The sequence below is a fragment of the Mytilus edulis genome, chromosome 3, assembly GCF_963676685.1.
Source record: "Mytilus edulis chromosome 3, xbMytEdul2.2, whole genome shotgun sequence".
Taxonomy (NCBI): Eukaryota; Metazoa; Mollusca; class Bivalvia; order Mytilida; family Mytilidae; genus Mytilus; species Mytilus edulis.
In genome coordinates, this window is record NC_092346.1 from 75,348,505 (window position 1) to 75,364,685 (window position 16,181).

General features: G+C 31.2%; 1 protein-coding gene across 3 annotated transcripts in view; it reads right to left on the reverse strand.

Moving 5' to 3' along the window:
* LOC139517443 (uncharacterized) overlaps positions 1-16,181 on the reverse strand; it is a 58,795-nt gene that overhangs the window by 16,206 nt on the left and 26,408 nt on the right. The window contains exons 3-9 of one of the 3 annotated variants that reach the window (XM_071308475.1): positions 13,639-13,944; positions 5,595-5,649; positions 4,944-5,023; positions 3,860-3,940; positions 2,570-2,620; positions 1,546-1,596; positions 157-213 (exon numbers count right to left, since the gene is read on the reverse strand). In XM_071308475.1, coding sequence (XP_071164576.1) covers positions 157-213; positions 1,546-1,596; positions 2,570-2,620; positions 3,860-3,940; positions 4,944-5,023; positions 5,595-5,649; positions 13,639-13,944 — 681 coding nt within the window. The remainder of the gene's footprint in view (positions 1-156; positions 214-1,545; positions 1,597-2,569; positions 2,621-3,859; positions 3,941-4,943; positions 5,024-5,594; positions 5,650-13,638; positions 13,945-16,181) is intronic. The other 2 variants (XM_071308476.1, XM_071308477.1) reach the window with 2 other exon arrangements.

Consider the following 16,181-nt stretch of genomic DNA (forward strand, 5'->3'; position numbering starts at 1 on the left):
TTTAAGAGTCGGTATAGGATGAACGGATTTTATAAACCAGAGGGAAAATATAATACAAGCCTTCCAAAAAATCATAAACAAGTCTAAATTGAAAACGTTCAATTTAAATATACGAAATTTTTCAATGAATGTTACAAACATATTGTAAATAAGAACCTTGTTTTACTTCTTTACTGTCTGATGATTTTTCATCTCTGTTTTCATCAACTACAACTGACATACACATTTAAATCTATTTTGAATAAAACATATTGAATGTTTGTGCTGTCTATTTGTTTTTCTTCTGTTGATTATTATGTAATTTAGAGGCGCTTGAAAAGAACAGTTGCCAAAAGACCAGCGAAAAAAAAACATATCACATTCATTTACTAAAATGTTTTTAACATATTGTATTTTTACATTTATAAGACATACTTCATACAGAAACTTTGGGGGAGAACGAAAAGAAGCTTGCATATTTATTAATTTAAGTTTCGTTATAAAGATTACTAAATAATAAGATTGTTGACTTAGTTGAACGCATCAATCGAAACGAACTTTAAGTAAAATATACCACAGATTCATCTAAGTCTGCCTCATCTAGATTAATTTACATCAATTGATAAGTTATGAAGCTAAAATGTCCAGCGTGCTGACTTCGTTTTTACTATATAGCTAAAAGTTTGCCTTTGTGAGGGAAAGTTGAGAAAAAAATAAAATGTTGTTATCCTTTCGTCAAATGAGTTTGTTAATATTGATACTAGTGATTAATCCCTTAAAACATGTCTAATAAAAACAACATATTCCTGAAAAAATGCGCACACAATTCTATAAATCAAAGTGCATGTTAGCACTGCGGATAAAGATTGCTTTAATAAATCATTGGGAATTAAAATTAAACATTGGATTGCAAAATATTGTTTGTAATTTATTCAACTACAATAATGGACAAAGTAGGATAACTTCAACTTAAAAAAATATACTTTTAATAGCAATGACAGTGTTGATTTTTTTTTTTAGAGCAGATAATTATAATTCTTGCACCCTGCACAAGTGAATTAATTTACTTCATCATTTTATAATTTGAAAATCTGAGCATATATTTAATTAATTAATTTCTGGAGATACGATGTTTAAAATATTATGATCAATGCACTATATTTTTTTAATTTCAAAAGAAGTGATAACCCTTGGAAGAATCATATATCAAGACAGTACCATTTGGTTATGATGAAATCTTTAAAAAAATACTAGGACAACTTCAAACAAAATATGCACGTAACATTGATTATAAAAATATTATTGGATATACAAAATTGAGATCATGCTATCACAAAAGAGCATTTTATTTCTGCGAAAAAAAATATACCTTACTTCTTTTAACTTGATTATTTCAACACTTGATCAAAAAAGAGTTTCAAAAGCACTATATAGATCAAATAAAACTACAAGCAATAGTTTGCTATCCAATCATATAATTTGATCTGAAAAATATTCGTTTGAAGGGTTCAATTTATGTTCTGTCCCTTCCTAACTAGAAAGTATAATGCATAGTAGCACTAGTACCTGGTATTGCTACTTTAATGTCGTGACCCTTTTCCAAATCCCTATGAGCAACTAAAATACAAAAAAGTAAGTTAGATTTATAAATATATATAAACTAAGTACAAGTAGGTATATTATTAGTAAATCTAGCAACACATATCATATGTATCCATATTTTTTTTCAATTTTTACATGGTGTTAACTGGTAGAAATGATGGTGAAATCAGAGATTGCCGATACAAAATTCACAAACAAAGATGTCGCGCCTATTTTCATATAATGACTTTATCTTATGTTAAAAATTCCACTACATATATATATCACTAAAACTTAACCATTGAAAAGGGAATACTCCATCTGAAAATTCAGTTAAAAATAAAAGGGTTGACTGTTGAGGAAGATAAGAAAAAAACTATTAAAATAAAACTTTAATAGCATATGTACGAGAAGTACATTCTCTCATGTTGTGCCCGAAATATGTACTTAGAATTGCAGAAATTCGAATATTTACCTGTCAATCGCAGGCTATAAAAAACTTAGAAAAACATATTATAATTTGAAAATCTGAGCATATATTTAATTGATAAATTTCTGGAGATACGATGTTTCAAATGTTATGATCAATGCACTATTTTTTTTGAATTTCAAAAGAAGTGATAACCCTTGGAAGAATCAGATATCACGACAGTACCATTTGGTTATGCTGCAATCTTTAAAAAAATACTAGGACAACTTCAAACAAAATATGTACGTAACATTGATTATGAAAATATTATTGGATATACAAAATTGAGATCATGCTATCATAAAAGAGCATTTTATTTCTGCGAAAAAAAAACTTTCTTCTTTTAACTTTATTATTTTAACACTTGATAAAAAGAGTTTCAAAAGCACCATATAGATCAAATAAAACTAGAAGCAATAGTTTGCTATCCAAGCATAAAGGTTGTCCTGAAAATATGCAAGATGTTTGAAGGGTTCAATTTATGTTCTGTCCCTTCCTAACTAGAAAGACTTTAAGTATAATGCATAGTAGTACTAGTACCTGGTATTGCTACTTTAATGTCATGACCCTTTTCCAAATCCCGATGAGCAACTAAAATACAAAAAAATTTACATGGTGTTTACTGGTAGAAATGATAGTGAAATCAGAGATTGCAGATATAAAATGCACATACAAAGATGTCTCGCCTATTTTCATATAATGACTTTATCTTATGTTAAAAATTCCACTACATATATATATCACTAATAATTAACTATTGAAAAGGGAATACTCCATCTGAAAATTCAGTAAAAAAATAAAAAGGTTGACAGTTGAGGAAGATAAGAAAAAAAATCTATTAAAATATAACTTTAATAGCATATATATGTACGAGAAGTACATTCTCTCATGTTGTGCCCGAAATATGTACTTAGAATTGCAATTAACCCGTTAATCGCAGACTAAAAAAAACCTGAGGAAAACATTTTATAAAAATTTTCCTCTCTATACTATCTTCTGACTGTAAGAAGCTTCTGTCCAAGTTTGGTAAAAATCAAGGATTGTTAATGAATCTAATAATGTTTTAAAACTGCAGATCGTATGTTATGTAACTGGAAGGAAAATCCATTTATTAGAAAAATACAGAAAAACAAGAACAAAATTTTAGCTAAATTTCATTTGCGGTACTAGCTTTATTTTATAAACAAGCTCTTCTCCAAGTTTGGTAAAACTCTAGGTTAGTTTACGAAAGTTATAAAGATTTTAAAAACTTTGACCAACAGAGTAAATTTAATGGTCAGTCCATTTATAAGTAAAACACTGAAAAGATTTTGTTCTTACAAAATGTATTTCTGGATACTATCTAATGATAATAAACAAGCTTCTGTCCAAGTTTGGTAGAAATTCAGGATAGTTTAAGAGAGTTATTAAAATTTTAAAAACTTTAACCAGAGTGAATATTTGTCGACGCCACTGACCACGTCGACGACGACGATCCAGACGACGAAATATATGATCGCTATGTCTCGCTTTTTCGACAAAAGTCGAAGGCTCTACAAAAATCATACTTTTTTGAGAATATAATGGAAATAAAAACAAAGAAGATGTGGTAAGATTGCCAATGAGACAACTCTCCACTATAGGTACCATACGGCTCAGACAATAAGCAAAGCCCAGGCCGCATGATCAGCAACAAAAGGCAAAGAAATGACAATGTAAAACAATTCAAACGAGAAAACTAACGGAATTATTTATGGAAAATTTATTTTCCTATATAACTGACAGTGGATGCCAATAATTTACTAAAACAGTTTTGACATAAAGTTTGCTGATAACAGTTATTTTACTTACCGTTAATAAAACTGTACATGACAAATATAATGTTACTTAAAATAATCCCAGAGAGCATAATTTGCAAATAGAAACGAATTCCTAAAAATAAAGAAACAAAATTTATAAGCTTAACAATATTTCTCCTAGTCAATAGGAAATTATATTGTGTATCTGGTTATTGTTTGTTACACGTGTAATGGTACATAAATTTATTATTGGTGCGTCAGCAGTTACTTGATAAAGACAGTTTCGATACATTCTGTGTCAGCTGTCAACAAACTTTAAAAAAAAAATTAACAAACATACCGAACTAAGAGGAAAATTCAAAACGGAAATTCACTAATCAAATGGCAAAATCAAATGCTCAAATTCATCAAACGAATGCCAACAACTGTCATATTCCTGACTTCTTGACACAGTCATTCTGAACTAATATGGAGATCGAAAATAAGAAAAACACAAATATCACTGCAATATGTATCATACATTAAATTTGATAGAATACTTGAAGAATGACGTAAGGCTATACACATATATTTACTGTTTCTTAATTTGTGGATTTGCCCACATACAAAGTGATGTATTTGGAGGGAATCACACAATAATAATGGAATAAAGGAGATTTGATAAACCCAAAGGAAGGTTGCACTGTACATGTTTAAAGGAGTGAAAATCAGGTGAGTTAAAATGATAAATAACAATGACTACCGAACTCCAAGGAAAATTCCAAACGGAACAAAGGACAAAAACACAATGGGAGAATGCATAAATGCCTAGTAACTCTAAAAGTATATAGAAAAATCATACAGAGGCTAATACACATAAGGCACAGAGCACACATATTTAACTTGAAATACACAGATATGTAACTATTATAAATTACTTGTTGTCATTCAAACTTTTGCCTTATGTCTATAAATATCTTTTGTGTTTGAGTCTTTTTAAGGGAATTCTTATCTAAGAGGGTCTGAACAGGGTCCGTAGTTTCTGTTTAGGTTTGTTTTGATTAAATTGTTAGGCTTTGCCAATTATTCCCTTAAAAGTAAATAAGTAAGTGTTAGCATTATATCATAAATTTAGTAAAGCAATTTTAAAATCTTACTGAAATAATCTGTTTTCCACATGTATATATCTAATACAGCGATTACATCAAAATCATCTATTGGAATTAATGTTGTCACGCTGAAAACATAACATATAATATACAAAGATTATTATTTTCTATATTCTTTTAAAATTATTTTGTATTTGTATGTCACCGCAGTGACACAATGTTTTTTTTACATGCAAAAGGTGTGGCATTTCCCGTATTTACGTCTCCATTCCGACAAGACGAGGCTGTGTATTTTTTAATCTCATACAAACAATCAGCTCCAAGATTTGAACTGTCCTCAGACTTCTGAGATACGAAGCGTTATACAAGATGTGCAAAACGAGTTCATAGTTGGTGCATTATCACTCCTTTGTATCATATTCCAAAACATGTGACACATTTTTTTATAGGGTTTGAAAGGAGTTCTTTGTGAAATTATCAGATTGTTTATGAAATCAGATATTGTAATAGATTTCAAACACGAATACAGGTAAAGATGATACCTAATGCCATTGGTTTTTTTTCTGTAGCCCACATTGAATATATTTACAAATTATCTTAAACAAAGAATGATCATTTACGCTTGTCACCTATTATCTATAATTTGAAGAAACTTAGCTGCTGGTAGTACACGTGTTCCTCCATACTAAGATCACTTACTTTATCGAATATACTGTCTGACTTGTATGCACTAATTCATCAACACATTCATATTCTGTAAGAAATTGAAGATTGACAATTATATGCAAAAGAAGAATAACAACAAAAGACATGTTTTTAAATAAAACATTTGAGGCCAGTGTTCAAGATATACTTCACATGATAACATAGGCAAATGCTAAAAGTGTACCAAACACCATAACATACGCAAGTGATAAAGGTGTACTACACGTCATAACATAGGCATACAATGAAGGTGTATAACACACCAAACAATCATTACACCATGCACTATACACTTTTTTTTCTTTTCCCTCTTCTCTTTCTCATTTATAACAAGATTTGCACTATTAAAAACCATTGTTGATAATTGTTTGTCTATTTTCAAGTTTGAATTTTTTTACCTTGTTACTATTGTCAAATATTAACACAGGTATATTGTGTGGCAAACATTTGTGGTAACGTTTAAAAAATTATAAACCATCAGTATTCACTCTTTTTTTGGGGAAGACGGCTTCAAGCCGTCAATCCCCAGTGGGGTTGACCAGAGTGACATTCCCTCACATCATTCATTTTGTTTTTATAGTGTGGAAAAACCCCTAACAAATCTTACTGAGAATGGTGAGATGGGGAGACACAAATGAATAAATTGACTTTAAACACTTTTTTACACATTTCCCTTCTGTTTCTCTCGAAATTATCGTATATTGAGCTCTCCTTTATATTATTCACGTTTCTTTTACAAACCGGAAAATCAGTATCACGATATATTCTAAATATATCCAACCTACATTATATTTTGTAGTGACGTCATTGTTGGAATGCCACACTACGCATAAGCAGGAATATCCTTCACTGGTTATTTAAATCATTCTCAAAAGATTGTGCACTTATTAAAAAATAGTATTTGTTAAATTTAAACATAATGATGTTTGCTGTAGATGATTCAAACATCAACATGCAATACTTTAATTTGTAGGTCAACAACTTTCAAAGGGACTACATATGTACATGAGATTGGGGAGAGAAACGATTTTTTCATTTTTTCCTGTAAAACTCTGTTTAGAGAATCTTCCTCCAATTCAGGAGCACCTCAATTTATGACCTAATTATCCACTTAAATAAACACTTTATTGACATTTAGTATATATGATAAGTAGTCTTCCATTAAAACAAAATTGTGTGTACCAACATAATCATTGTAATAGTAACAAATAAAGTTACAAATGTTGCATTTTGTAGTTTAAACCTATTTATTCATGAAATTTTACAAATATTTCAAAATGTAGGATTTGGAAACAAGCTTTACACAGTTTACATCTATCATATTGTTATTAGCTCACCTGGCCCGAAGGGCCAAGTGAGCTATTCCCATCACTTTGCGTCCGGCGTCCGTCGTCGTCGTCCGTCGTCCGTCGTCCGTCGTCCGTCGTCGTCGTCCGTCGTCGTTAACTTTTACAAAAATCTTCTCCTCTGAAACTACTGGGCCAAATCAAACCAAACTTGGCCACAATCATCATTGGGGTATCTAGTTTAAAAAATGTGTGGCGTGACCCGGTCAACCAACCAAGATGGCCGCCACGACTAAAAATAGAACATAGGGGTAAAATGCAGTTTTTGGCTTATAACTCAAAAACCAAAGCATTTAAAGCAAATCTGACATGGGGTAAAAATGTTTATCAGGTCAAGATCTATCTGCCCTGAAATTTTCAGATGAATCGGTCAATCGGTTGTTGGGTTGCTGCCCCTGAATTGGTAATTTTGAGGAAATTTTGCTGTTTTTGGTTATTATCTTGAATATTATTATAGATAGAGATAAACTGTAAACAGCAATAATGTTCAGCAAAGTAAGATCTACAAATAAGTCACATGACCAAAATGGTCAGTTGACCCGTTTAGGAGTTATTGCCCTTTATAGTCAATTTTTAACCATTTTTCGTTAATTAAAGTAATCTTTTACAAAAATCTTCTCCTCTGAAACTACTGGGCCAAATTAATCCAAACTTGGCCATAATCATCTTTGGGGTATCTAGTTTAAAAAATGTGTGGCGTGACCTGGTCAACCAACCAAGATGGCCGCCACGGCTAAAAATAGAACAAAGGGGTAAAATGCAGTTTTTGGCTTATAACTAAAAAACCAAAGCATTGTGAGGAAATCTGACAGAATAAAAATGTTTATTAGGTCAAGATCTATCTGCCCTGAAATTTTCAGATGAATCGGTCAATCGGTTGTTGGGTTGCTGCCCCTGAATTGGTAATTTTGAGGAAATTTTGCTGTTTTTGGTTATTATCTTGAATATTATTATAGATAGAGATAAACTGTAAACAGCAATAATGTTCAGCAAAGTAAGATCTACAAATAAGTCAACATGACCAAAATGGTCAGTTGACCCGTTTAGGAGTTATTGCCCTTTATAGTCAATTTTTAACCATTTTTCGTAAATTAAAGTAATCTTTTACAAAAATCTTCTCCTCTGAAACTACTGGGCCAAATTAATCCAAACTTGGCCACAATCATCTTTGGGGTATCTAGTTTAAAAAATGTGTGGCGTGACCTGGTCAACCAACCAAGATGGCCGCCACCGCTAAAAATAGAACATAGGGGTAAAATGCAGTTTTTGGCTTATAACTCAAAAACCAAAGCATTTTGAGGAAATCTGACATGGGATAAAAATGTTTATCAGGTCAAGATCTATCTGCCCTGAAATTTTCAGATGAATCGGTCAATCGGTTGTTGGGTTGCTGCCCCTGAATTGGTAATTTTGAGGAAATTTTGCTGTTTTTGGTTTATATCTTGAATATTATTATAGATAGAGATAAACTGTAAACAGCAATAATGTTCAGCAAAGTAAGATCTACAAATAAGTCAACATGACCAAAATGGTCAGTTGACCCGTTTAGGAGTTATTGCCCTTTATAGTCAATTTTAACCATTTTTCATAAATTAAATTAATCTTTTACAAAAATCTTCTCCTCTGAAACTACTGGGCCAAATTAATCCAAACTTGGCCACAATCATCTTTGGGGTATCTAGTTTAAAAAATGTGTGGCGTGACCTGGTCAACCAACCAAGATGGCCGCCACCGTTAAAAATAGAACATAGGGGTCAAATGCAGTTTTTGGCTTATAACTCAAAAACCAAAGCATTTTGAGGAAATCTGACATGGGGATAAAAATGTTTATCAGGTCAAGATCTATCTGCCCTGAAATTTTCAGATGAATCGGTCAATCGGTTGTTGGGTTGCTGCCCCTGAATTGGTAATTTTGAGGAAATTTTGCTGTTTTTGGTTATTATCTTGAATATTATTATAGATAGAGATAAATTGTAAACAGCAATAATGTTCAGCAAAGTAAGATCTACAAATAAGTCAGCATGACCAAAATGGTCAGTTGACCCCTTTAGGAGTTATTGCCCTTTATAGTCAATCTTTAACCATTTTTCATAAATCTAAGTAATCTTTTACAAAATCTCTACTGAAACTACTAGGCCACAATCATCTTTGGGGTATCTAGTTTGAAAAATGTGTCCGATGACCTGGCCATTCAACCAAGATGGCCGCCACGGCTAAAAATAGAACATAGGGGTAAAATGCAGTTTTTGGCTTATAACTATGAACTCAAAGCATCTAGAGCAAATCTGACAAGAAGTTAAATTGTTAATCAAGTCAATATCTATCTGCCCTGAATTTTTCAGATGAATTGGACAACTGGTTGTTGGGTTGCTGCCCTCCAATTGGTAATTTTTAAAGAAATTTTGTCGTTTTTGGTTATCTTGAATACTATTATAGATAGCGATAAACTGTAAACAGCAATAATGTTCAGCAAAGTAAAATCTACAAATAAGTCAACATGACCTAAATGGTCAATTGACCCCTTAAGGAGTTATTGCCCTTTATAGTCAATTTTTAACAATTTTCATTAATTTGGTAAATATATGTAAATTTTTACCAAATATAGTTCTCTGTTACTAATGGGCAAAGTTCATTATAGATATAATTGTAAGAAGCAAAATCGTTCAGTAAAGTAAGAACTTCAAACACATCACCATCACCAAAATACAATTTTGTCATGAATCCATTTGTGTCCTTTGTTAAATATGCACATAGACCAAGGTGAGCGACACAGGCTCTTTAGAGCCTCTAGTTTTTATCAGTACCTGTATCCCTGTGATGAGAGATGTAATTGGGAACTTTATCAATGGAAATTTAAAACTGAATAGATTTTTCAGTCCTAACTTTCTTAAGAAAAAAATTAAAAATCTTAAGAGTAGTGTCACAAAAAATGAAAATGGCCCTAGCCTGCAGTTCAGTCGTACACTATTAAGATTTCAAAAAATAAGTGTAGTTGTTGTTAAATGAAAGAATTCATCTAGTTGAATTTTAGATAATTAACTATCAACTTTAATTGAAAAAAATCAATGTTTAGATTTAGAAGATTCAGATCTCTTCCATTGGTCTAAATTGAATCCTAAACTTTAGAAACGAAATTACATTAAACAACAATTGATTCCAATAGTGTCAACCTTCCACACGTTCTAGCTGTTCTTTTTTCATTCTTTATATGAAGACTATCAAAAGGTATCCCCCCCAAAAAAAAAATTGAAATAGAAACAAGGACCGTCTTTCCCCTCAGAGCTATTCAGCTCTTTGATTTATGAGGTTAGCATACAAATATAAGGAGAATATATTTAAGATCTTAGAGGTAAACCTTAATTTGTGATTTTCACTTGAGCTCTACGTAACTATCTTTATATAGCTCACATTGATAACTTTATTTATACAGCGTGACACGGGAAATCCGTATTTTCAATATTTTCAATCGAGTATCAAAAAGTTAAAAAATTCTTAATTGATAAATTAAAACAGTTACTTATAAATTGATTACTATATAATCCTACATGTAAGATTAAAATATTTCTTAATATGATAAAAAAAACAATTATACCCAGCTTTTAATAAGATGAGTAAATATTGACACCGGCTTATTAGTAAGTTCTGTTAATTCAATTAGAAATTCCGCATTAGGAAAACTATTAACGTTTTGTAAAGTTATATAATTCAAAGAGGACAATAATGATATACAAAACCTCAATAAAAGATATATTGAACACCAAACATTCCCACAATTCGTGAACAAAGATTTAACAAACAATAGTGAGTAAACACATACAGTAGACATTACCAAAAAGACTTATTGAAGTTAAATCCAAAATAAGAACGACAATTCAATTTAAAATTTCCAAATATTAAATGAAAATTAAGCCAACCTTACAAAACCTTTAAAAGAAATAGATTATATTGTAACATAAATTGATTTTTTACTGTTGATATTTTAAAGAAATAATTTGCTATATGTTTAGAGAAAACCATGGTATTTTATATGCAATTTGATGTTGTACCATACTTTGATAATTAGATATGCAGTTCAACTAGAATCCAAAGGAAAGAAGCAGGAGCTTAGCTATAAAACAACATATTCATTTTCATGTTATTCCAAGACTGAAGCTCCACCCATTTACTGATAGATATTCGCCTCTGAACTATTTAGGAAACTGAAAAACATAAAAGGTCATAAAAATTCACTTGCATGTTTTCATTTTATAACTAAAAGCAATAAATCATGTATACCACATCGCAAGAAACCGGTTGTTATGTGGTTCCTGAATCTAAAAAAAAATTAAATACTATAAACAATGTAGTACCATTTCTTTTGCAAAATTTCAATTGAAATTTCGATTCGGTGTGTGTATGGGGGGGGGGGGGGGGGGGGGCAGGGAAAAGGAATCAATATAGGTCAGCAACACATTTTTGGACGATTCATTTAATTTCTAAAATTCATTTAATTTGAGAAAATAATGAATTTTATTAGCAATCAAATAGGAGCGTACACTATCTACGCTCCCTTCATTCAGCACTGTTTATAGTTTTATTAGTAAAATTGTGTTTTAATAAATAGTCTTATTATCGAATAAATAAAATAACACAAGTTTTAGCAGTTTGTACGAAAACTTTAAATATATAAATATACATTTTTTCAATGTGATGAACAACCGGTAAAATATAATTGATTTGAATGATATCTTACAAACTAACAAAAAATAAATTGTACCGTCATTAGAATAATTATTTATTCCTAATTGTTATTTGCTGAAAACCGAAGTTTTTTTTTTACTTTCTGAGGGCATACTGAAATTACCTGCGCATATGATCATACACTGGACACAAAACTTACTTGCGCGAGCTTCCATCTCTTTGGGTAAAACGGTAAGTTAACCATCATCGCTTTCGAACATTAGATCAAGCTGTTAATCCATGTATTTATATAACAATTTTTATATACCATGTGTCTTACTCATTAACATATTTAAACAAACTCATCCTTTGGGTTTGTTTGTTTAAATATTTTAACTCGTAAATACCATGGTATATATAGAACTCAAATATATAGTTTTTAACCTGTTTGAATGTTGTAATAAAATTGAGAATGAAAATGGGGAATGTGTCAAAGAGACAACAACCCGACCAAATAAAAAAACAGCAGCAGAAGGTCACCAACAGGTCTTCAATGTAGCGAGAAATTCCCGCACCCGGAGGCGTCCTTCAGCTGGCCCCTAAACAAATATATACTAGTTCAGTGATAATGAACGCCATACCTATTATAAATGGTTATTATAACTTTGAGTAAAGTTTGTTCTACAGAAGTATCTTTCAGGCAATCCACACAGAGTCACTCTTCATTAGTAAATTGTATAGAAGAGAATTAAAACTACTTTAACTAATAAGAATAAAGTAAAGAGTAACTACTAGTTTTATTAGCTAAAACAACTTGTAGGACAAACAGAGCTTTTCAGAAAATATAATTTCTACATCATGATGTTTATGAGTTTTATTAAAAGAATCTCACCAAACATATACCATTAGATGCATGTATCCTTTTCTGCAAAGTAAAAATGCAAAATAATGCAGTTCAAACGAATATATTAGTATATATTATACACAGCAAACTTTTGCAAAAGCACTATTTCTGTACCAAAAATATCTAGTAAAGGACTTTTTACTAATCTACTTTTAATATTCAGTACAATTATTGTAATTTTAGGTACATTTTTTTTTACAGAATCAGATGCATACTTGTACTACAGACACTTGATTACACTGTTACCTTTTTAGCATTTTGAAAGATTGTCTAATTCGAATCTCTTTTCAAACCTAGAATATTGGTATTTTTTCTGTACCTAAAACGTGTTGTTCAAATCAAGTACTGTAAAAGACAGGTACCTAAATATTAAAATATTTTTAATGTTAAGAAATAGTACATCAAATATTAAAAGAAATTTTCAGTACAACAGCTTTTTAGTACAGAAATAGTACCTATGCAAATTGAGCAGTGTATGCTCTCTGTTAATCTTAGTTATTCGATGTACACAAAATACCCTCATTAATAACTGGTTCAGTAGTTATCACAAAGATTCACCAATATATATCCAGTAGGCTTTTATTAACAGTTATGTTCCTTGGGTGATAATATCAATAAAATATTGGAACATATTTCTTCTTGAAATGGTTCAAGTATTAAAGTGAAAGCTAGACTGATGAACTAATACGATGAACATATTCGTCCCTTTATGCACAGATATATAAAAATCCTGCTTGTATTTTTAGAACTGTTAGTTCACGGTTAATCTTTCTTGCAATAACAACGTAAAAAATGAAGTAAACAAGAACTTTGATATAGACAAAACATGTCCATAGTCAACTCTACGGTGACTTTTGCCCATTTGACGTCCAAAATATTAATCAGTTAAAACAAAATAATCCAGTGTGTAGTTTGAGTTTTTTTCGTTAATAATCTGTAAATAACAATTCGTAATACGCAGTAATACAGTGTCTTTGTCATTTTGACGACAGATGTCTGATATTTGGTGCAGCATTCAACCAAACTTCATTACAACAACGGACATACAAATTGAAAACAAACGAAAAAATGAAGATTATAGATGTCAAAGTGTCATGTAACGTTTTAACTAAAAACAAAGTATACAAACCTTTATTCATCGTTTGGTTCGTTGGACACGTTTTTTGAAAGCATGTACACTCCTCTTCTGATGGTATGCAGAACACTTTGTTTCTTGGAATTGTATGGAAAGCATATTGTTTTGTATAATCACACTTGCATGTACGATCTGACAATTCATCGCCTTTCATGTGTTCTATTTGACCCTCTTCTGCGCAGTATGATTTGACAAAGTAGCATCGGTGGTTCACATTGGATAAGAAATTAAATGGTTGATATTTTTCAGCTTCACACTTTTCATAATCAATGTATTCCCCACGAAGCACAGGATGGAAACCTTCATAAAGAAACAATAAAAAAAAATGTTTTTAATAACTCAATGGTAATTTGAGAAGTGATCTATGAATTATAATGTAAATAAACTCAGCATAGATGCCAGGAATGAAATTTAATATTTACACCAGACGCGCATTGAATCGTCTACAAAAGACTCATTAGTGACGCTTGAATCAAAAATGTTATAAAAGGCCAAAAAAAAAGCACAAAGTTGAAGAGCATTGAGGACCAAAAATTCCTAAAAGTTTTTCTAAATACAGCTAAGGTAATCTATTTCTGAGGTAGAAAAGCCTTAGTTTTTTCTAAATTCAAAGTTTTGTTTACAGTTAATTTATAATTATGAACTTATCAATGATAACTCAAGTCAACACAGAAGTGCTGACTACTGGGCTGGTTATACCCTTGGGGAAATAAATTTTAACTAGCAGTGGCATTGACCCAGTGGTTGCAAATAAACTTATTATAGATACCAGGAATAAAGTTTTATATTTACGCCAGTAATTTGATTTGAAAGGTTGGAATTTTTTGTTTCATAATGTACCTTCTTCATCAATTAGAATACAGTCATTTATACCAGCTTACGGTGTTTATATATCTCAACTTGTACGATTCGCTCGTGTATGTAACACTGTTTTAGATTTTAACGAGAGAAATTTATGTATTACTGAAAAAATTATTACACCAGGGTTTTCGATATCACAAACTAGTCGAAACATTTACTAAATTTTATCATCGGTATAAAGACATCATTCGTAAATATAGCTCAACATGCAGACTTCTTATACTTTCAGGTATTTCACATCCAATTTTTTATGGAAATATTCTTTATAAATCACAAAGGTGTCAGTATTCACCTGAGAAACTTACAAAACCTTTGAATAGACTTATTAAGAAGGGATATAATTACGATACTGTTGGCAAGTCATTAAAGATTGCATATTTTGGCGATAATATTGAGTCACTGATAAGGTCTTTGCGTCGGAACTAAACACATTTATTCTAAAAACAGTTGTTGGCATGACACGGGTTATGTTCTTCTCATATATGTTATGATGGTATGATACGAGAACCCTAACGGGAAGGATTGTGCCTGATGTTCATATGATGAAATCATAATCTTTCAGTCAGTTTAATTGAAGTCTGGAGCTGTCATGTCAGTTAACTGCTAGTAGTCTGTTGTTATTTATGTATTATTGTCATTTTGTTTATTTTCTTTGGTTACATCTCCTGACATCAGACTCGGACTTCTCTTGAACTGAATTTTAATGTGCGTATTGTTATGCGTTTACTTTTCTACATTGGATAGAGGTATAGGGGGACTGTTGAGATCTCACAAACATGTTTAACCCCGCCGCATTTTTGCGCCTGTCCCAAGTCAGGAGCCTCTGGCCTTTGTTCGTCTTGTATTATTTTAATTTTAGTTTCTTGTGTACAATTTGGAAATTAGTATGGCGTTCATTATCACTGAACTAGATATAGGAAGATGTGGTGTGAGTGCCAATGAGACAACTCTCAGTATATATTTGTTTAGGGGCCAGCTGAAGGACGCCTCCGGGTGCGGGAATTTCTCGCTACATTGAAAACCTGTTGGTGACCTTCTGCTGTTTTTTTTTTATTTGGTCGGGTTGTTGTCTCTTTGACACATTCCCCATTTCCATTCTCAATTTTAGTCATACTTTAATCTATGTACTCTGAAATATAGTTCAAAATACTCATGTCATAAGTTTTATCAATTGGCTGGCTATTTTTTTTTTTATCTTATTAGAGTTCAATGCATATCGAAAACTGTCATGATTAACAAACCATGAGTCTAGAAAAAACACGAGTCATCCAACTGAAGAAAAATGGGTTTTTTTTGTAGTTGTTCTAGTTTCTACTTTATATGTATTAAAATTAACAGAACGAAAGACGAAAAGTTACATCAATACAATACAATATTTCGTTCTTTAATCACAACTTCCTGTTTGTAACAAATTCTATCAAATGGTTTCAGCCATGTTTGAATTTTTGTACATTTTGCTTGGAGATCAAGTGGGCTTTTTATAGTTTCCTTGCATCTATTATAGTTTTCGAGATAAAAGTCATTTAAAAAAAGTTTCAGTAACTCTTATGATGTTTCATCCAAACGTTCGGCTTTCTGCATTTTTACAGATTTTGTTTTGAAGCCCTAAACAGTCTTTTACTGTATTTGTGATAACACGCATACAAAGAAAACTAGTCAAAATCGTGGTTTAAAGG